The sequence below is a fragment of the Macrobrachium rosenbergii genome, chromosome 3, assembly GCF_040412425.1.
Source record: "Macrobrachium rosenbergii isolate ZJJX-2024 chromosome 3, ASM4041242v1, whole genome shotgun sequence".
Taxonomy (NCBI): Eukaryota; Metazoa; Arthropoda; class Malacostraca; order Decapoda; family Palaemonidae; genus Macrobrachium; species Macrobrachium rosenbergii.
In genome coordinates this window covers 32,030,229-32,052,780 of record NC_089743.1, presented here as the reverse complement: position 1 = coordinate 32,052,780, position 22,552 = coordinate 32,030,229, and the positions used below count along the sequence as shown (strand labels likewise).

At 41.7% G+C, this 22,552-nt stretch overlaps 1 protein-coding gene across 7 annotated transcripts in view; it reads left to right on the top strand.

Annotated features, from left to right (window-relative positions):
* The window catches only part of LOC136853998 (choline-phosphate cytidylyltransferase A-like), a 345,853-nt gene that overhangs the window by 130,848 nt on the left and 192,453 nt on the right, over positions 1 to 22,552 (top strand). For 4 of the 7 annotated variants that reach the window (XM_067129998.1, XM_067129959.1, XM_067129988.1 and 1 more), the window contains exon 1: positions 10,355 to 10,461. The exons of 2 other annotated variants lie outside the window; for them this stretch is intronic. In XM_067129998.1, coding sequence (XP_066986099.1) covers positions 10,425 to 10,461 — 37 coding nt within the window. In that variant the 5' untranslated portion in view covers positions 10,355 to 10,424. Of the gene's footprint in view, positions 1 to 10,354; positions 10,462 to 11,033; positions 11,173 to 22,552 lie in introns of those variants that run through there. One more of the 7 variants, XM_067129969.1, reaches the window with a different exon arrangement.

The window sequence follows — 22,552 nt, the reverse complement described above, 5'->3', positions numbered from 1 at the left end:
TTAATAATTTTTATCGGTGATGCTATTGCATATAACTCAGCTGTCAATACTGAATCATTATCTGGTAGAGAGAACTGATACATTTTGTCTTGGAATACTGCAGTATATGCCACGCTGGAGTGTGACTTTGATCCATCTGTGTATATTGCGTAATGCGGACCTTTTCGGATTATATGTTCTACTGTATGTTGTCTGTGGTGTTCTGGGGTATATGAATAACTTTTTGATAAATATTTTAAGTGTGTACAAATTCTCATATTATTCATTGTCCAGGGAGGAGGTAATTTTACTATTTATATTCAACAACTCAAACAATCTTCTAGCTCTAATTGGGAAAGGAGGTGGATGATTATTTATGAGAGAGGTAGCTCACCACATTCAACTTGTAAAGATGACGTTGATGATAATCTAAAGGCTCCTTAACATTCTAAGGCCTTTGTTATGAACTGGGTCTGTTTTCAGCGTTGCGTCTGATGCCGAGCCATATATTTCACTTCCATAATCAGTGATAGACAACACTGTCGCTTTATACAGTAAAGTAAGGGTATGTCTATCAGCTCCCCAAGTAGTGTTTGATACCTTTTTAATTAGATTTAATGCTATTTTACATGTAGATTTCACGTATGTTATGTGGGCTTTCCAGTTCAAGTGAGTATCAAACACTAATCCCAAAAATTTTACTGTTTGTCCAATTGGTGTACTATGGCTTCTGTTTTTTAAGTTTATTTCTACACTTTTTTCCACTTTTTTTTTTAAACATTACTGCTTTAGTCTTTTGTGTGGATAAATTTAAAGCCTACAGGTGAGGCCAATTCATCCATTTTTATTATGCTTTTATTAATGATTCATTTTTCATCTTTTATTCAAGATGCTGAATAATATATGGCAAAATCATCCATATACAAGTTACTTTTAATTCCAATAGGTAGATTTTTATTGATATCATTTATTGCTAAAGTAAACAGTGTGCCACTAAGAACGCTTCCTTGTGGAACACCATTTTCAAGTGGAAATGTACTTAGCAATACATCATCGATTCTCACTTGAAAAGTGCAATTTGTCAGAAAGTTTTGGATAAACGTAGGTAAATGTCCACGGATGCTGTTTTTATGCAACGTTTTTAATATTGCTTATCTCCATGTAGTATCATATGCCTTTTCAATGTCAAAAAATATGGCTATAGTAATTTGTTTTCGTTCAGGTCATCTTCATATATGATCTTCTAAGTTGGGTAGAGAATCCAATGTAGATCTGTTACATTGTGACCCGAATTGAGTGGGAGTCAAAATTTTATTTTCTCGAATGTGCCATGTTAGTCGAGCATTTACCATTTTCTCTAGTAATTTGCATAAACAACTTGTTAAAGATATTGGACTTTAATTGTTTACATTACTGGGATCCTTTCCATGCCATTCATCAGGAAATAAATTTCGAAGGCGTAAGTGATGGTAAAACTGTAATAAGTATGACTTTGCCAAAGGTGTAAAATGGCAGACATTTCAAAACAAATATTGTCACCTCCAGGGGCCGATGTATTGCTGTTCTACAGAGCAGATTCCAAGTCTTCCATATTAAATTTTCCATTATAATATACTGTATATCTTCCATTGTTTCAAAATTTACTGTTAATAATTCTATATTGTTTTTCTTTGTGCAGAATTGTTCATTTAAATTTTTATTACTGCTTACTTTTGCTAAGTTTTACCCTATTACATTACTTATTTCTTTTAGATCACGTATTCTTTTCCTGTCTTTTGATATGGCATGTCTAGGTGGTTTAACATGGGTACCATTTATCTTTCTGAATTTTTCCCATATTTTTTGTATGGGAGTATTATTAGAGAGATCTGATACATATCTCCACCATGATATGATTCTTCATTGAATTATTTTTTTTTTTTATTTTGCAGATGTTTTGTTATATAGAGGTTTTAATGTATCAATTTCTAATGATAATAGAGAAAGTTTTTGTACATTTTTTCTGATGTTGGTAGTTTTATTTATTTTACTGTGCTTTATACTCAAATGATCTAATTGTCCTCCAATTTGGTGTTTTATTTTTATTAATTCTGTTAGTTTTCCAGACCACCGTGGGACTTCGTGTTTTGTTGGATGAGATTTTGATTTTGGTATTGCTTTATCAGCATTATTTTTAATGAAATCAACAAGAAATCTATTTGTTTCATTATGATCTTGTACATACTCAAATGGTGGGATATTCCTAGTGTGGAATTCACTTAGTGCCCAATCTGCTTTATAAATGTTATATTGAGGGACATGCTTTGTGGGATTATTTTTTAATAATGAAATTAATATTGGGAAATGATCACTGGTGTGCAAGTCATCAACTGTATTCCAATCCAATCTGTCTGCTATGCTTGTTGTACATAAAGTTAAGTCTATTGAAGAAAATGTTCCATGTGTTTTTGAAAAATATGTGTTGATTTCATTATTTATATAACACATGCCGTTTGAATCTATGAATTCTTCTATTTTACTTCCTACTTTATTTGAGTTTGTACAATTACAATACACCCACAGTAACCCACTGACTGACTACAGCTGTTACTGTAAGCCACCGTAATGCCAGAGTCACTCATTGACGATTCGTAATGGCTGGGTTTGGTGATCATTCGGCATCAGTTGTGGGCCTTGGGCCAAAAAAAAAAAAAAAAAAAAAGTCAGCTGATTACGGCACCACGACGTCATATGCAATGAACCATTACGACAGCATTGCGCACTTCGAGATGAGATTGCGTACATACGCATGTTGCCGATGAATTATTCCATGCCCACATTTGATGGTTGCGACAGGACAGCGACGTTCGTGAAGGCATGACGATTTAATTGTGATGTAGTAACGTCACACGCCAACATACGAAATGGCATTGTAACTGTGTCGTGAACATGGATGCCACCATATATAAGTGCCAGGTAAATTCAGCACCCATCATTCTCGTTCCAGTCGCAGACAGAGCAAGAACATGGAGGACATGGTTTTGCTGAACCTCGTACCTGAGAACCTACATGATCCTGAATTAGTAGAATGCATTTTGGATTATTACGATGCCATGTTGCAGTTAAGAATTAAGTGCTTGGAGGAACGAAAATGCAAGATGCAAAGAAAACCAAGAAGATGCTGGGTCTGGCCCTACTTACAAAGAAGACAGGAGAAAGAATACTATGATAATTTGATGAAAGAATTGGCAACTGAAACTCCAGGACTGTACCGGAATTTTACTAGGATTACGGAGGAGTTTTTCAATGAAAGTGTGGAACGGGTCATGCCCTACGTAAAGAAAACCCTCACGTTCTAGAGAAAACCCATTTAGCCAGGCTTGCATGTTGCAATTACCCTACGTTTCCTTGCAACTGGGGAATCCTACAAGAGCCTGTGTTACCAATTCTGAGTAGCTCCCAACACGAGCAGCAGTATTGTGCCAGAGACTTGTAGGGCCACTGTGGCTGCCTATGGAGATGAGGTCATGCAGGTACCCAGCACCCCAGAGCAATGGAAGGAGGTAGCCCATGGGTTTGAGCAATGATGGAATTTCACACACACCCTTGGAGCAATAAATGGAAACTCATCCGCATCCGGAACCCAGCCCATGCAAAAACTCATAATTTTAATTATAAGAAGTCCTACTCAGTAATTCTACTAGGAGTTGCTGACGCTGAGTACAAGTTCCTGTGCGTGGATGTAGGTGCTATAGGGTCCGAGTCTGATAGTGGTGTCTTTGCCAAGACACAGCTCGACAAAATGCTTGATCGACATGAAGCCAACCTGCCTGCCTCTGAAAGATTGCCAAACGAAACTGAAGATAAATCCCCAGTCGACTATTTCTTCATTGGAGAAGGCGCCTTCACTCTTAAGAAGTATATGATGAAACCATACCCTGCACGAAGTGTGACAATACCTGAATGCATCTACAGTTATCAACTAAGCATGGCAAGACGTACAGTGGAGAATTCCTTTGGGATCCTTCCAAGCAGGTAGATATTGTTCTCAGTTATTACTGTCTTTATCTGATGTGCTTGTTTAAATACGTATTTGATATGAAATACCTTTTGTATACCATCTTTTTTTTATTAAGAAATACGTACTTAATATGAAATACGTTTTGTATACCATCTAATAACGAAATCAATATTTTCCATTTGTCTCCCACAGATTCAGAGTGTTTCACACCCCCGTGCAACTTCGTCATGATCGTACCGAGTCCGTGGGTGTTGGCCGCTTGTATGTTGCACAACTTGATTTGGACAAGAAATACTCATGCCAGGAGTGAGGGAGAACAAGAGGACTCGGTGACACGTGAGGTCCTACCTGGTAACTGGAGGTCTGAACAAAGCTTACCAAGCCTGACTCCCCCAAACCGGCAGACAGCAACCATGACTGGGCAGGAATCAGTGATGTAAGAAAACAATAGAAAAGGCCTTTTCATACTTCAGAAAATCATGTTGAAAAACTTTGTAAATTTCCTAAAAGTTAAAATTCAAAATTATTTATATTATTACCAAATATATTTTCTTTTAAGTTGTATTCAGTGTCGTAAGTGAAATTCTCGAAGTATATCAAGAATACTGAAAATCTTGAATGCAATATATATTTTACTCAAAATGGAAAATGCCTTTTCACTTCATATACTTCAGAACATTCTAATAAATTGTATTTGATTGGGAGTCTACTCACTGACTTATCTGTATAAAAGAAATTCATGTTTAAAAATTATGTAAAATTCCTGAATAAAAGTTAAGATTCAAAAATATTTGTAATTTATAGAATATATTTTCTTTTATGTTGTATTCTGTGTCATATTTATCTATGCACATTACTTTTTACAAGTTTTAAGTTTTATTTTTTCTTTATCTGAACTTAAGAAAATATACCCTCATTCATATCCAGTTTAATATAATTGATTTGCACATTATTAGTTACAAGTTTTAACTTTCATTTTTTCTTTATCTGAACTTATGAAAATATCAACCCTCATTCATCTCAAGTTTAATAACCTTGAAAATACTGGGGATAGTTTGTAGGTAAGGAAATTGTTAACCAAAAATTACTGTGTTCAACATTTCAAGAAAAAGTATTGTTATAGAAATAAGTTATTACTGCTTTTAGGAAAATTTAGTACATACACAATATAAACATTTTACACAGTTTATTATTATATTATAAAAATATACATATATAAATTTATAGTAGTAGAAGAATTTACAGTATCATATAGAAAAGGGACAAAAAGAATTTACTGTAGCCTTATTAGAGAACAGTTACAAGAAGAACTTTTTTTCTTCTTAGTATGGACAATAACAAAAAGGAAAAAAAGGGTACCAAAATCCACTTTCAGGTTGAGGAGTACTAGGAGCTGTCGTTGTAGGGATACTTTAAGTAGGAAGCATTGTCGAAACGGGACTTTCAGTAGAGGGAAATATATTCTCTAGGAAACTGCCACTGGCGCCCACCACCAGGAACACTGCCTGACCGAGGAGACATCCGTTGACTCTGAAGCACAGCTATTTGCTGCGCCATCAGCTGGTGAAGTTGGTCCGGTTGTGCTGGAGATTGAGGGGCGAAGGATCTTGAAGGTGCAGGAGGCTGAGGCGCAAAGGATGTTGAAGGAGCAGGAGGCTGAGGCACGAAAGATGTTGAAGGAGCAGGAGGCTGAGGCGTGAAGGATGTTGAAGGTGCAGGCTGAGGTACGAAAGATGTGGTTGACGACGTATCTTGGTCCATTTCCCAAAACGAATATCTGGTGCTTGGGAAAAGGTCGAAGCTCGCTTTCAGTCTCCCTTCTTTCGTCGCCTTCTGTAGTCTCTGCATAAAAAACCCGATCTCCGTTTGCGGGTAGGTGTAGAAGAACAGGTCAATCCCATGCAATCCTTGTTGTATCTGATCCATAAGTGCCTTCTTGGCCACTTCGGCGTTTTCAAACACCTAAAAAAATAGAAAAAATATTAGTCAGTGCACAGAAGTAATATATACTGCATATATTTCATTGCAGAAATGAAAGCCAGGAAAAAATCAGACAATAAAAAATATCTATATAGTTAATGTTATGAAAACCGAATACTTTATAAATGTTAATCAACATGTTTGTTGTATGTTTCAAGATAGGAAATAATGAAATTTTAACCTTCTCTAGGAGAGAGTCTCCTAACGTTCGGGATCAAACTTCTTTCTCTTAGACCTCCTTTCCTCGATGGCGAGGATGATGCTCACCTCGTCATCATCCCCACCAGTAGCATCAACTTCGTTAGGGGCATTAGGAAGGGCAACAGCGGACTGTAGGAAAAAAAAATGGAAATGTATTAATAATTTTGGAAGCAGCATATATGAAACATGAAAACTTTTGTATTATGATATTTAATAAATAGGAAAAAACATAACATATGGAACCAGTACAGGGCAGAACAATTACCTCTTTCAATCCAAGGTCTTCGGCTTCTTCTGACAGACAATGTGTTTCCCAAAGAAGCTAAGCATCCTCAAGATCCACCTTTCTCTGTCCTTCAGGTCCCTCACTGCTGCCCGGCCGCTCTTGGTCCTGGTCAACCACCCATACCTAGTTCTGATCGACTTTAACCACGTGCTCAGCTGCGCTCCTGTCAAAGGCAGGTCGAGGGACTTGGCCTTTTCTGCCAGGAGTCACGTCTTCTTAGCTACCTCCTTGAATTCACGAGGCCCCTGTCATACAGAAAGGGGTGCTGCTGCAGCCGTTCCCCCAACACCCTCTCTTGGTCGTCTGGTAGGAACTCACAAGGAGTTTTCTTCCGACATTGCTCCCCAGGCCCCTCACCGACCCTCTCTGCATCCGTCGTCGACTCCTCATCGTCGCCAAGGACTTCCACCTTGGACTGGACCTCGGCCTCATCCCCGAGTTCCATGGTCAAGGGTTCCTCCTCGAGGTCAGTTGAGGCCAGTGATGTCGACGGAGACGATTCTTCGGCGGCTTGCTGAAGGGCCTGCAGATGAGGGTCATCAGCAGAAGAGGGTGACAAAGAGCCTTGGCGTTGGACGGCTGCTGCAGAGGTACTAGGGGAGACGTCCTTGTATGGCACAACCTTCTTCCTAATAACCTTGACAACGTTTTGCGACATTGTGATGATCCAACAAAGGGCGCAGCAAGGATAGCAGCAGAGGTCATGTACAGGTCGCAGGTGAGAGACTGTTGACCTGAGAGTCTGGGATGCTGTCTTTTAAGGCTGCCAACGCACATGACACAATCTGACTACTGTGCACATTGTGGGGTTGCTAAGTACATGGCGTACATTGTACTGGATGCCACATGTCGATATTGCTAGTTATGTCTGGTGCAATCCAATGGCGATGCCATTGCGTCAGTTGGGACGCCATTACGACACTATTGCGCCTTGCGGCATGACATATGACTTTTGACAGTTGTTGTGACTCGACTGCATAGGTGCTGCCTTGCACATCCGCCATCACTTGGCAGACGTCGTCAAACTCTGCGAATGATGCTGGTTGATGGTGACTTGGTCGTAGTTAGATCGTAATGGCGTCGTAATGAGCAAATTTTCGGCTGTTACGACGTGCGCAGTCTTGAATAGCCAATGTGTGACTCAGGCATAAACTTTGCTTCTGAATTCGGGCATAACCGGAATTCGTATTTAGTGTCTCTTTGTCTAAAACAGGACCCAGTAGTCATTGGTTGCTGGGTATGAGTTTAGATCAGTAGCAAGTAGATACTGATTAATGGTTTTACATAATCAAAGTATTGAATCTTTATTTAGGAGAGACTAAAATTTTTTAGTGTGTGTGTGTGTGTGTGTGTGTGTTGTTTGTAAAGTTCGTTATTATTGTTGCACCAAATCAACAAAACAATTTATGTAGCGATGTACCACAGGGAAAAATGAAACTGTATAAATCCTGATTGGTTTTACCTTTAGTTGTCTAAGAAATCTTCAAGAGGAATGATATATAGTGGTAGAATTTTATAGTATACATGATAGAGTGACAGCACAAGCGAACCTAGAGACATTTGGAAATATTTTCACAACTAGTGAGTAGAAAGAAACTGGAGAAGCGGTGAGCGTCTGAGATCAGTGCTCCATTTACAAATCTTGTTTATGTTGTTGGCTTCAGGCATTTTCTTTAGGGTCAGGTGGATTACCTTCCTTAAAGTCTACCTTTTACATATTTCTTTTGAAACAAATGGATCGAGTTTATGCATTTATTTTATATGGTCAACGCGTGTGTTTTGTCTGTTTTTCGTGTTTTGGCATTCATGACATTTATTAGGATTTGCACAGTTCAACAGATGGTAGCCTGCAGTTTGGGCAGTGTATGCCTGTCTCCTAAAACTGTTATGTCAATAAACTGTATTGTTGTCAAGACTTTCGAACACCTCCTTCTCAGTGTTAACGTCTTTTCTTTTAACGTAAGCACTGAGGAGGAACACCGTACAGGTGTTCGAAAGTCGTTGTTTAAGGTTTTTTGGTTTTAAGAGTATACAATGCATTGATAAAATTGTGGATTTTAACGAACAACATTTTAATCACAACATCGAGAATCTCTTAGCCCAGCTTACATAGTCCATGGGTATGCATAATATCAATTCCAGCCTCGGCTTAGGCTGGGATAAATAAAAGATAACGTCACAGTCTTAGCTGTGGCTGGAACTTGAGATCGAAGACTGATGAATCTTCACGTTCAAGGCTAAAGTTGACTGTGGCTGAGGAATGGAAACTTGACTTCTTATTTCCTTTACTCCTTCCCAGGGTTCACGATGGCTTACACTCTGTTGGATGTATGGTTAGGAAAATATCTCCCTTCTATAGCTGATTCCTTTCTGGGGCTCTTTCCTGAGTATAAGTCGTTCCCTTCTACAAGAGGGAAATAACTGCATTTCCAATGCAGAACAAGGGGAGCGACGTTCCTTTCCCTTCTCTACGACATTATTCGTCTCGAACCTTCTGGATAATACATACGTATCTACGCATTTGTTTACACGATCAACCTCGAGGGGCAATTATTCTTACCTCTTAATAAAATGAAATCCAAATCTTTATTTTATTAAATAGGTACTGAAGATGCCATTTCAACTGATGACGGATTTGTATCATTACACTTGGCTGATATTCATGTTCTAAACAAAAGCCCTGATATTCATATTCTTAAAAGAGCTTTTTTTATATAATTGTTAATTATGTAATATTTCTTTCCAACTTATAATTAGATTAAACTCTGTTTTTAGCCCCTGTGTGATTGATGATTGATTTGGCCAGCGGGAACATTTGTGCGTTTTGTTACTCCATACACATACGATAACGTTGGTGAGGTCAATCAAAACCTTTTATCAGGTTTTGATTAACTTTGAGTATTCTTAACGTTTTAAAAATGACTGTTGGTGACTGACTGACTACAAGGCAACAAAGAACATAGTAATGATACCACCTCTGGCGACTGTAAGTCCATAAGAAGCGTTAATGAATATACAGTAGGTTGATGGAGGCAAAGGCCAACAAAAACAGTAGAAAAGGAATAAGGTTCTGATCACCCGAAAAATATTGAAAGTTCGAGAAAACTATAAACCCAGCCACACTTGGCACATGAAAGGGCCCCGAAAGGAAGGGCTGATAGAGCGTCTCCAAAAATAAACACGGAAGATGAAGCCGAAGCCGTTCCTTGATAGTTTTTGTCTATTACGAGAATTATTTATAGAAGTTTTGCTATTATTTAAATGTATTGCATTTGACGTACTTTTGCGAATATTCGAGCAAGGGTGAGTTTTCATTCTTCATAGTCCCGGTAAATTTTTTAACCTCTTGTACGTGGGTGGGCAGAGCTTGGGAGCTTTATGTCACTAGGTATTTCTACCGTAGAAAACGATTTTGATGTCTGCCTCCGATGAAACAATTCCATGAACGCATATGACCGTAGAGATCAGGGGTCATGACCTCATGATTTTTTTTAATTCCACCACAAGCATTTTAAAATAATCCCCGTGTGTTGTGTGTTATCTTTATTATGATGTAGGTTGTGGGCATATGAAGATCATTGATGAAACTTGCATACTATAATTGGCTATCACGGAATTTTATCGTATTTTTATTATAATAGTAAATACATTACAATTTTTTTGTTACCAGTAACTCCCATGTACAATGTACTGTATTTGGTAGAAAAAAAAAAACAGTGATTAGGCAATGATTGATGGGTACGTTCCCGGCAATAGTAAGTAGTATAGAATTAGTTTTATTTGTTTTTTGTAGTTATATAGAAATAATTTATTTGATAAAAGAGTAATAGTTATGAAACATCAGTATTTGTTGCACTGTACTTTGGTCACCGCTCACCGACAAAGGCTTCTGTTACAAATTTATGCTAATGAAACGCAACTCAAAAAGTTTGTAGGGCTTGCAAGCGCGCTGAAACGTGAATTTACTAGTGAGTTGGTATGGCGTCTGCTGGAAAGTTGACGGAAAACGGTGAAGGTTTGTTGGCCTGTGATTCTCGTGTAATTTATGAATCTTGTAAATAATGTCAATTGGAAGTCTAGGATTTCTTGAAGCAAACGTATAAGTAGTTAGAAGTACGTGCGTAGTTTCATTTTGGACTTAGGAGGTGTGGCACCTCCGTGGATAATTTTGTCATTCGATTCATGAATGGCACTGGCTGGTGCCAGTTACTAGTTAGATTTCATAATAGTAAATATTTGCCGGAGGTTGGTTGAGCAAGTACGACAGCATTAACTTTGTCATACTGTAGTTAAGCAATTTAGGGATCAAGGAAAATACGGTATTCGATGGAATGTCGCAAATAGGTCTAGCTTGTACAGTATAGGTTACTAAGTCAAATTGGTCAGCGCCGACCTCTAATAGGCCACCTTGAGTTAGCGTATGAGTCAGCGTGATTACCTAGACACCTGGCTTTTCATTCTCCTAATTACGGATGTAAACTGGTATCTGGGTTAATGGTACTTTCAAGGCAACTGGTTACAGGAATTGTCAGTTGTAACTGTGGGTTGTAGCCTAGGCTGTTATACATTGAATTACTGTGTGCTAGCGTTTTTGCTGCCTGCCGTAGTATATTTGCTTAGGCTTGAATTACCATAGATTGAAAAGAGCCTCTGCTAATAGCGTTGCATCATTTGATTGGAGTTGAATTAGTTGTGAATTCGTGGTTTGTGAAAGCAACAGGCTAATGTAAGTAGAGTAAGTGGCCAGAATGTTGCTGGTTTATCCAACTAGTTTCACTGTTTTGCTTTTAGACCAGCTCAAGTCAAGTAGACATTGTGACACTACTCTGATAGACTGTTATCGTATCATTTCTCCAAACTGGTGATTCAAATCTTTTAGGGTTAGCCTAGCATTCAAATTTGGTGGTTAGTTGGAATACCATAAAAGTTTTTAGTTTGTAGGCTAGCCGTCACCTAGGTCTAACCTCTATTTATTAACTTAGGCTGGAATAAATTTTACTTCTTAGGTTGTCATATTAAAAGTTAATTTTTATGACACATAATTTACTGAGGGCTCATTTTTATGACACCTATCTAATTTACTGAGGGCTTTGCTTTATTGCATTAAGATAACAGATTATCATTTTAACCTATAGGCCTGATGTACCAGACTAGCAGAACAAGGGTCTTCCGAGCCCTAATCATTTAGGCTGTATCCTGTCATTTACTGCTGAGATTTATATCGTTGTAGCCATAAGTTTCATAGTCTTCAATTTACTTTTCATATGTTGTGGGATTGTTCCTCTTAGTATATGAATGATCTGTGTCATATATATTGTTTTGTTTATTTTATTGCCATCTGTGTGTGTATGGAAAATCCATTTAATGATTTTATGACATGTATGTCTTATTAAAGTTGTTTGCAAAATGATTTTTAAGAATTGTGAACTGCTTGATTTTTTGTTTACTAAATAGAAGTTGCTCCATTATGGAGGGATTTATCAAGACCCTAAATAGCTTTGAGTATAGCACTCTGTACTGTACAAGGGAAATAAAAGTTTTTAATGGTAAGATGTCAGGTTAAGAATGGCTCATCATCCACACCAAAGTAAACTGTTATCCAGTTACAGTATTTTTGAGAGATACTCTTATGCTCATCTTAGTTCCTGGAGTAATAGGTTGTGAAGTTTTATTTATGCTGTGAGGTCAAGGAAGACAGAGCGGGGTACTGACTGATTTTTGCCTGGGTATAAGGTATACATAGCAGCATGCGGACGGAAACATGGTGCCCGACCAAAGGTCTCTGTGACCCGCACGCTGAGTGAGAGCAATTTGTGTTTGTTAACAGCCAATCAAATAACAATAACAAGAGACATAATGTACATACAGTGATAAAATATATATTGGCGAAAAGGCCAGGTAATTCTACATACAAATATATACTAGATGCGATACATGATCGCAATTAATGGGTAAAGAAGACGTCTTTACAAGTACTCCCTGCCCAAGACAAATATTATGAAATAATGATTAGAAGATCTGTTGAGTGTTAATCACGGTACCTTCTTGGGAGCAGGAGCCGACCCCAAGTTCTTGATATCTGCGGTTGTGGGACGGTTTCGACTGCTGAGTCATCCGGCAGTTTTGCAGGGTGAATGACATCCTTAGTGTGGCCCTTGGGACGTTCGTGGCCTCGTTTCGGGATGCCGATCTCTTCATCTGAGGTCTTGTTTTGTGGAGGAATTCTGGGACGTCTGCTGGTTTCCTTCTGGGTTCCGCTGTCCATTAGGAAGGCTGGTTTTAACCTATCGATAGATATCCAGTCTTCCTGCCCATGGATGTTGACGAGGTAAGCCTTGGATGTTTTACTGACGACTCTGTATGGTCTGGTCAAGGGTGGGCGGTGGGCATCATTCCTCATGAAGGCGTGTGTGCAGGTTTTCAGGCCTTCTGGGCTGAAGTTATGGGTCCTGTCAGCGAAAGTCTTCTGGCATGGCGCAAACTTCTTTGCAATTTCTCTTAGTCTTGGGAGGGGTGTATCTGGGTCGTCTGGCTCCGTGGGGAAGAATTCTCCAGGTACGGCCAATGCTTCGCCGTAGACTTTTTCTGAGGCAGATTCTTTGCTGTTTGCCCTTGGTGCTGTGCGGAGACCCAGCAGGACCCAGGGCGGCTGCACCTTCCAATTCTCGTCAGTACAACGTGCCATCAGAGCTGCTGTCAATGAACGGTGGGTCCTTTCCACTATACCGTTGGCCGCAGGGTTGTATGCTGTCGTACTGTGGGGTGCTGTTCCCATCAGGCGTGTCAGGGAGACCCAGAGTTCTGACAAGAATGCCGGGCCTGTCTGTAGTTATATCGTCCGGCACACCGAAATGGTTTATCCAACTTGATAGTAGGGCTTCTGCACAGGCGCATGATGCTTCTACCATTGGGGTTGCTTTCGGCCATCTTGTGGAACAGTCTATGACTGTCAGGAGGTATCTGGTGCCCCTGATTGCGGCAGAGGTCCTACGACGTCTACGTGGATGTGCCCGAAACGCCGTCATGGTTGAGGGAAGTCTCCGATGCCTGATTCCTTGTTTCTTGTGATCTTACTTGTCTGGCACAGTATGCAGTTCTTTGCCCATTCTCGTACGTCCTTCCTGATCCCATGCCACACGAATTTCTCTGTCATCAGGCGTGTTGTTATTCGTCCTGATGGATGGGACAGCCCATGGATGATGTCGAATGCCTGCTTTCTTTTTGACGTGGGTATCGGGCATGGGCGGCCTGTGCTGGTATCACAGGGAAGTGTCGATCCAGATTCACCTATTGGCATGTCTTCCCACTTCAGTGCGGTAAGTTCTGTGCAGTAAGCTGCCGTTTCTGGGTCTGTGGCCTGTTCCTTCACCAGGTCTTCGTAGTCAATGGCCAGGTGGACTGAATTTATTTCAATCCTTGATAGGGCATCGGCTATTGGGTTCGTCTTGCCGGGGACGTAACTGATGGTGCATCCGAATTTGTAGATAGCGGCCAGGTGCCGTTGCTGTCTTGCCGACCATGCATCTCCTGCCTTCGTGAACGAATGTACCAGCAGCTTGTGGTCTGTCATGATGGTGAATGGGCTACTGTCCAAGAGGTACTTAAAGTGCCACATGGCTTGGTAGATTGCCAGCAGTTCCCTGTCGAATGCACTGTAGTGGGTCTCTGGCGGCTTTAACTTGCGGCTAAAAAACGTAAGCGGGCGGAGGGAACTGTCAACTATTTGCTCCAGCACGGCTCCGCGAGTGACGTTGCTGGCATCAGTGGTAAGTCTCAGGGGGACAGTGGGGTCTTGATATGTTAAAGTGGTGGCTTTGGCGAGGGCTGCCTTCTTCTGTTCGAACGCCTTTTGCTGTGGGACTTCCCAAGTCAGTGCTTTTGGCTTCCCCTTCAGCACTCCGGTTAGGGGATCCATGATGCGGGCGATGTCCTGCACGAATCGTCGGTAGTAGTTGACCATGCCAAGGAACTCCTGCAGGGACTTGATCATTTTTGGTGTTGGAAAATCCTTCACTGCATGCACCTTGGAGGCCATGGGGTGGACACCTGCCAGAGAGACCTCATGTCCCAGGAAGTCTACCTTCTCCACTCCGAAGGTACATTTGTCGAATCTGACCACCAATCCGTTCTCCTGAAGGCATTTCAGCACAGCCTGGGCATGACCCAGGTGCTCCTGCGGGGACCTGGAGAAGATCACGGTGTCATCCGCGTAGCAGACGCAGAAAGGTAGGTTCCCCAAGATGCTGTCCATCAGGAATTGGAATTTGGCCCCAGCGTTCCTGAGGCTGAAGGTGGAGTAGGAGAAGATATATGTCCCAAACGGCTTGATGATGGCTGTCTTCGGAACGTCATGGGGATGTACTGGTTCCTGAAAATAGGACTTGAGCAAATCCATTTTTATGAATATCTTGGCCCCGTGCAGGGCTCCTGTTAGGTCTTACATGTTTGGAAGGGATAGTGGTCTGGTGTTGTCACTAGGTTCAGCCGATGATAGTCCCCACAGGGCCTCCAGGAACCATCTGGTTTCTTCGCCATGTGGAGGGGGGACGCCCGTGGACTTCATGCCTTTTTGCAGATACCCATCCTTTCCATCTCGACAAATGCTCATTTAGCATCCTGGAGTTTCTTGGGTGGCAGGCGGCAGAACTTGGCATGTGTCAGCGGGCCTGTGGTGGTGATGTGGTGATGAATGCTGTGCTTGGCCTGGTTACCTGGCACCTGATGCAATTCTGGCTTGAAGACATCTAGGAATTCGTGCAGGAGGGCGCTGTATTTGTTCGATGAGATGGAGCATAGCCTACAGCGGGCATTCCCGGTCTGGTGGAGAGCGGTCGGGAGCGGCAGGTTCCAGTATCCAGCAGGCGTTTTCGGTCGACGTCTACCAGCAGTCCATGGTGTGCGAGGAAATCGGCGCCTAGTAAGACTTTCAATTGTGGCCACTAGTGCAGCTGTGGCGCTGGACGTGTGGTCGCGGTCCCCCCCAACCGCGGAAATACCAACTGCATAGCCCCCCGTGTCTATCAGCATCCATCGTCCCGATATGGCGTCATGGATGAAGAATCCTAACAGGCTGGGATTCTCTAAGGTTTGCGGCCACTGCTGCTATGGGTGGCCGCCTTCCTAGTTTTTTGTGAAAGAACAGGGGGCTCTGCTATTCTTGGCATCCTTTCCAAACCTCCGATGGAAGTAACACCAGGATGGAAGTAACACCAGGCTGGATTTGTCCTTTCGTTTTCAGGCTGCTGTGGCGTTTGTGCGAGGCTGTCCTTCTTCCTGTATATTTGTGCCCTTGCATCAAGGCGCCGCAGTAATATTTCCCGCATCAAGCTGATCTCCCTCCTCCATCCGTCTGATTCAAAGCCTGGCAGGATCAGGAGACCTCGTAGTTCATCCCAGGCGTCCCTGGGTGATGCATCCCCCGGTGGCTGGTTCATCAAGTCAAGGGCATGGTGGGATCTTGCTGGGACGGGCATGAAGTGCATGTCAGTGAGTTTCTTTCATAGGTCTTTGTACTTAACTTTGCCCAGCTGCGAGTCCAACCATGGGGTGATGTTTTTGAAGACCTCCTCCAGCAGCGTTGTCATGGTGACATCTGCTTTGGTTTCCTCGTCTGTAATTTTAGCTACCCGGAAATGGACGTCTGCCCACAGGAACCAGGATGCAGTATTTTGCCACAAGAATGGTGGCAGTTTCATTACCTGGGTTATTGCTGCCTTCGAAGGCGAGAGGGGGATGCAGAGGATCTGTTTGTCCTCGGAATGACTTTCTACCTCAGTGTCTGACATTTTGACTCGCACCAAAACCCGAAATAAGTGCTATATTTAGTCCGAAAATGGTGTTTGGGGTTCGTCAGAAGTCAAAACTATACGCTGTGTGGTTCCGTTATTGACTTCTGAATACGGTCGACATGAATCGGAAATGGCAGGGCTAAACCGTTTGAGAACGCTAGAACGTACCTGAAGAAGGTATGCCGTAATTACTGTAGTTCATTAATGGTGTGGGTGTTCTCCAAGGAAGGAGCTTTCAGAGGTATAGACTTTGTCGCCGTATGGTTCCGTTAAAGCCTCTCTGAAGGTAAAGTGGCCACAGTGATTCCGTTAATGGTGAAGCCAAAACTGCTGTGTTTACTGTCGCTCCTCAGGTCACCAGTTGTGAGGTCAAAGAAGACAGAACTGGGTACTGACTGATTTATTACCTGGGCATAAGGTATACATAGCAGTGTGTGGACAGAAACGTGGTGCCTAACAATAAGAAGAGACAATGTACATGCGGCAAGGAAAGTTAGGATACAGTTGTTTTAAATCTTTGGACATTTATTGCTCAATAATGCCACATCTGGCAACTTTAGAAAGGGGAGAAGCTTCAGTCTTATTATGTTTGTTTTTTGCTTGACCTCCTATAACTTTCAATCATATTCTACGATTCTGAAATCATTGATACTTAAATGCAGTAGTAAGCTTTACAGTATTCGTTCAAGTTGTAATTTGCAGCAACAGTTCTGAGCAAAATAAACATTTTTCGACATAACCTACAAAGTAACCTTACACAAATGAATTTATGACACCACAATGAACGGAATGCTTGCATAATCGGAAACGCGATCTTCCATAATGAAACCAAGAGTTAAATTTGAGCAATGTCCAACGAAAAATGTGGGGAACAATAAAGGAACGAATGCAAGGTTATGATGAGAGAGAGAGAGAGTGAGTCTGCTGTTGTGTAAGCCTAGGCCTATGTGTAGAGCTACTCATTTCATTATTTTTTTTCTTTTAGAAATTGAGTGATACTATATTTGTATAGTATGTGTTAGCAATGGGGGGAGAGAGAGAGAGAAACTATGGCACGTCAAGAAACGTCCAGTTACTTGTGTTTTCCCGCCGAAGTTCTCGCGCTGCTCCTCACATCATAGAGAACGCTCTTGCGGGTTTAAATAAATTTGGTCAACCTACCCTAGCTGCCACAATATTTATTGCCATTAATTCCAGCTGACTTTTAACACTGTGAAATACAAATATGAATGTGTAAAGATTAAAGAAATTATCGTTATCTCGTATGATGATGCAATAATAAGCCTGTTCGTAACGGAAAACGAGTAAATATTGCCGTTCTGATAAACAGTACTACACCAAGATATCCACACACTATCTTTTAGATCTCTGTGAACGAAGTCATCTGAGAAATTCTGATTACTTTGGACATGCATGGTGTTTTTAAGTATCTGAACGTTTTTGTTTGCAGATTTAACAGAGATGATATAATTTGCATTGTATTTTCATATTCTAGAGTAAATTTACCAAGATTATGTGTTTTCTGTAAGAAAAAATTAAAGTTCGATGAATAAAATCTAATGAAAACTGTATCCTCACTTTCCTTGCTGAGTGTACATACAGTGATGCATCATATATATATTGGCGAAAAGGCCAGGACATTCTACATACAATATATACATGAGATTCTTGCTGCGTTGATAGATGCGATACACGATCGTAATTGATGGGTAAAGAAGACGTCTTTACAATGCTTTAATTTTAGATACATTAAAATCACATCATAAAGAGGCTCCACATTTAACAGATTTTTTCAGGAGGGCATTTCCTACCATCGGACAAATTAGGTTGATTACAAGCATGGGATGTTCTTTAGCGCTGTGTATATGTGTGAAGATGGCCTACGTAGTGCTGTTTGTTTCTCCTACATACTTTGTGATAGCTCTGTGTCTTGCACATCCATTGTGATAACCATTCATCTTGTCTTTTCATCATGATTTTGTTGTGACAGTCAATTGTGTTGCTCTTTATAGTACAGAGCAACTTAATCTTATGCTTTCTTGATACACTATTATGCTTCTGCGTACACATATTCTTTGCGATCATCCCACAATGACAGATACATGTACAATACTATAACTTCGGTTTTTAAAATTATGATTTGGGTTTGATTCGTGCAAAATTAAATGTCTCTGATTTTATCATTTTAAACATTGATCTTTAGAATATCTATTTTAAACTCAGTTTTTAAGTATGTAACTTACCCAATAGTTACATTGCTATTGTTTCAAAACCGAACGGCAGCTAGAATTCAAAATTTGCGCCAGCAAAAACAAAAAACGATATGGCGGCTAGGAGATAACCCCCTCTACCCACTGGTGGAGGAGTGAGGAACTACCTTAACACAAAACTTCAGTAGTTTCTGCCGGCTTATGCTGTACACACCTGTTTACAGCAGCTGCTAGAATTCAGGAATATTCTGTTATTGGAATTTGGTGATGTACTTAGTGTTTTGTCTTCAATATTTAGTTAGGACAAGCAGTTACATCATTTCTAGTTTGTGTTATTTTGGCTACCCTCTTTTCTTTGCAGTATGCCTGACTCGAGCTCAGGTAAGATCAGGTCAATTAGAGTTTGTAGCAAAGGGTGCAAAAGTAGGTTAGCTAAAGAGATTTATGATGCACTTACTGTTTGCTCAGCTTGTAGAGGTCAGGACTGTAACCCGGATTTGACATGTGATGAATGTAGAGATTGGGATGAAGGGAAGTGCAAGATTTATTCAAATAGGATGAAAAAGTTAGATTCTGATAGGAAGCGGAAAGCTGCAGTTAGAACTTCCTCTAAGGAAGTAGATAATTAGGATCATGAATTTTCCATTTCTCCCATTAACACCCCTCCTGTTAATCAACCTGTTCCTTCACCTGAACCCGATGCCGTGACCAGCCTCAAAGCCCATATGAACATGAAATTTTCGTTAATGCTTCTAGCTGTTGAGAAGTTGGGATCCTTTGTAAAATCCTTGGAGGATAAAGTGACGACTGTTAGTGTTTGTGAAGTGGAGGAGGTGGCTACTTGGCCCACTCATGCTCCTAGGCAAAGGTCCCTGCTAGACTCCCCATCCCCTGGGAGGAAGCATACTGGAGGCCCAAGGGAGGCAAGCAGGGTCTGCTCCTGGGTAGTCGCCGTCTCAGGCGGATCTGATGTCGACTCCCAGACCGCTAAGGACCACCATTTGGAACTTACAACTTTTCTTTTACCCAATAAAAGAAGGTTAACACAAAAGGTATCTCCAGTGTCTTGTCTGAGGCAGTACCTAAGAAGCGAACGCTTGTTCATGCTTCTCCTTCCCCTGGTTGTACTCGGTGGGAGGATCCAGAGGTTTTTTCGTCTTCCAGAGACGGTGAGGGAGCACCAGTGTTGGCTCCAATCGCTAATTAACTTCTACTAAGAAGAGTAAGAGGATTCTGCTTGATGTGGAGGCGCAAAAGCAGTCGTTTCGACTGGATGATGAAGAGGAGGTAGCGCCTGAGCACCAGTATCAGGAGAAGCGCATTCTTGTGCCTGAAGCTTTGACTCGTTCGTTGGCGCCAACTCGCCTCTCGTCTGCCAGACGCTCGGGTTCTCCAACAAGCGAAGTTGGATAAGATTTTGGGTTTTGTGCAACCCACTCAGAACAAGACTCATTCTCTGGTAGTTGTTTCCCCTACACATTCAGATGAGGAAGCAGATGAAGAAGGTGATGAGGAAATAGAACAGGAGAGTCACAGTTCCACCGCTTACAAGAAGCTTTTGAAATTCTTTGTTGAGAGTTTTCCGGATTCTTTCTCTCATGTAGCGCCTTCCTCTCCGAGAGGACTCTTCTCTCTCAAGAGATTGGAGGAAGAGTGCTTCGCAACTTACGAAGATTGTTTTGTCTTTTTCGGTACTGAAAGCATTAAAAGTGATCGATGCTTGGCTCCTTAAGAAGAGGGAGCAGGGCAAGACTATCTGCTGTTTTCCTCCTTCCAGACTGACGTCTCGGAGACAACTCTGCTACGAGACTGGGGAAGCCTTCTCTTTGGGAGTTTCTGCCCCCTCCCAGGGAGATTTCTCGGGGCTTATCGACGCTTCGAGATGTTCAGCTTTTAATTCGGCGAAGGTTATGTTTTCTACGCCCGAACTGGATCACCTGTTGAAGCACATCTTTTGTATTTTCGAGGTGGTAATTATTTTGGACTGGTCCAATGGAGCGTTGGGCCGCAAGATTTCTGCATGTTTTTCTTTGGATGAGGAGACTTTACGGATGTATCGGAAGTCCTTAACGTTTTAGATCAAGGAGTTATCGACGCTGCTTCGGGACTGACTGCTATGTTTTCTTTAGGCGTCCTTAAGAAGAGAGAATTATGGTGTTCTTTTCTTACAAAGGGAGTGTCAAGAATTCAGAGGTCGGCCTTGTTGTTTGCACCTCTCAATAAGAAGAACATGTTTCCAGAGGAGCTGTTAGTGGAGAATTCTTCGGCTCTTCAGAAGAAATCTACACAGGATTTACTGGCTCAAGTCCTCCAAAAGACCAAAAGAGACACTCCTGTTGTTTCACCAGTTGTACGTCCGACTTTGACTACTTCTGCATCTTCATCTTCGCATGGAGTGCCCTTTCAAGGTAGAGGAGGTTCTAGAGGATTGCCAAATTCTAGAGGAAGAACAAGGGTCCCTCTTAGATCAATTAAGAAAGTTCCCCAGACCGCCAACAAGAAGTGAGAAGCACATCCTCTATGCACCGGTGGGAGCAAGACTTCTACTGTTTTGGAGGTGTTGGAGAAAGATAGGAGCAGAGAGCTGGGTTGTGGAGACTCTGAGAAGGGGCTACTGTATTCCTTTTGTGGTTCAGCCCCCCATTTCGAGGGTACCGATAGCTTTGATGGCTTACTTAGGCAATTCAAAGAAATCCATGGCGCTTTCCGAAGAGGTGTCGGCCCTGTTAGACAAGAGAGCTGTAGAAGCAGTGGAAGATCAGAGCTTTCCGGGCTTCTACAATCGCCTGTTTTTAGTTCCCAAAGCTTTGGGGAGTTGGAGACCCGTGTTGGATGTCAGCTCATTAAACAAGTTTGTAGAACGGACAAAATTCTGCATGGAGACTAACAACACGGTTCTATCATCCATCAGACAGGGAGATTGGATGGCAACAATGGATATGCAGGACTCATATTTCCATGTCCCGATACATCAAGAGTCTTGGAAGTATATATCTATGTTTTGTATTTGGGAACCAAGTTTTCCAGTTTCAGGCTGTCTGTTTTGGCCTATCGACAGCACCTCAAGTTTTTACCAAGATTCTAGCCCCATTTCAAAGTGGCTCCATCAACAGGGGATCAAGATATCTCTTTATCTCGACGACTGGCTTCAGTCGGGAACTCTAGCGAAGTGCACAGAGATCTTCAAGTGACTTTAAAATTAGCAGAGGAGTTGGGTCTTCTAATCAACCATCAGTGGTCTTGTCTGATCCCTTCTCACAAGACAGTATATTTGGGAATTCAGATAGATGCAGTGAATTTTCGGGCTTCTCCGTCGGCTCAGAGTCGATTCTTGCCCTCAGAAAGTTTTGGAGTTTCTGGCTCTCAGAACTTGCTCTACGAACGAATGGATGATCCTTCTGGGGACGTTGTCGTCCCTAGGGATGTTCGTGGATCTGGGGCGCCTCCACATGAGGCCATTACAGTTTTATCGGGAAGCGAAGTAGCGGAAGAAGGAATTTCCAGATTCCTTTGTTTTCAAGATTTCCAAGGAAATCAAGAAGGATCTGTTTTTGCTGGCTGTCAAGAGAAAGATTGACGGAAGGAAAGTCTCTAGCTCTGTTGAACCCCGTCCTAACTTTCTTTTCAGATGCATCCGACCAGGGATGGGGTGCGGTTCTAGGGGACAGAGAGATGTCAGGAGTTTGGAGCAAAAGCCAACAGAAGTGACATATCAACATGAAGAATTGGTAGCTGTTCATCTACAGTTGACAGAATTTGCAGAACAGATCAGAGGGAAGGTAGTAGTAGTCCATTCGGACAATGTAACAGCTCTGTCATATATTCTGAAACAAGGAGGCTCTTACTCGTTCTCCCTTTGTGAGGCGACGAGAATTCTGTTATTGTGGCTGAAGCAAAATCAGACGCAAGTATTGACAAGGTTTGTTCAAGCGAAACTAAATGTAAGGGCAGACTTGCTCAGTCACAAGAAGCAAGTGATCTCGACGGAATGGACTTTGCATCCCTTGGTATGTCGGCAAATATGGAAGTGTTGGGGGACTCCACTGGTTGACTTATTTGCCACAGCCAAGAACAACAGACTTCCAATTTATTGTTCTCCAATTCCGGA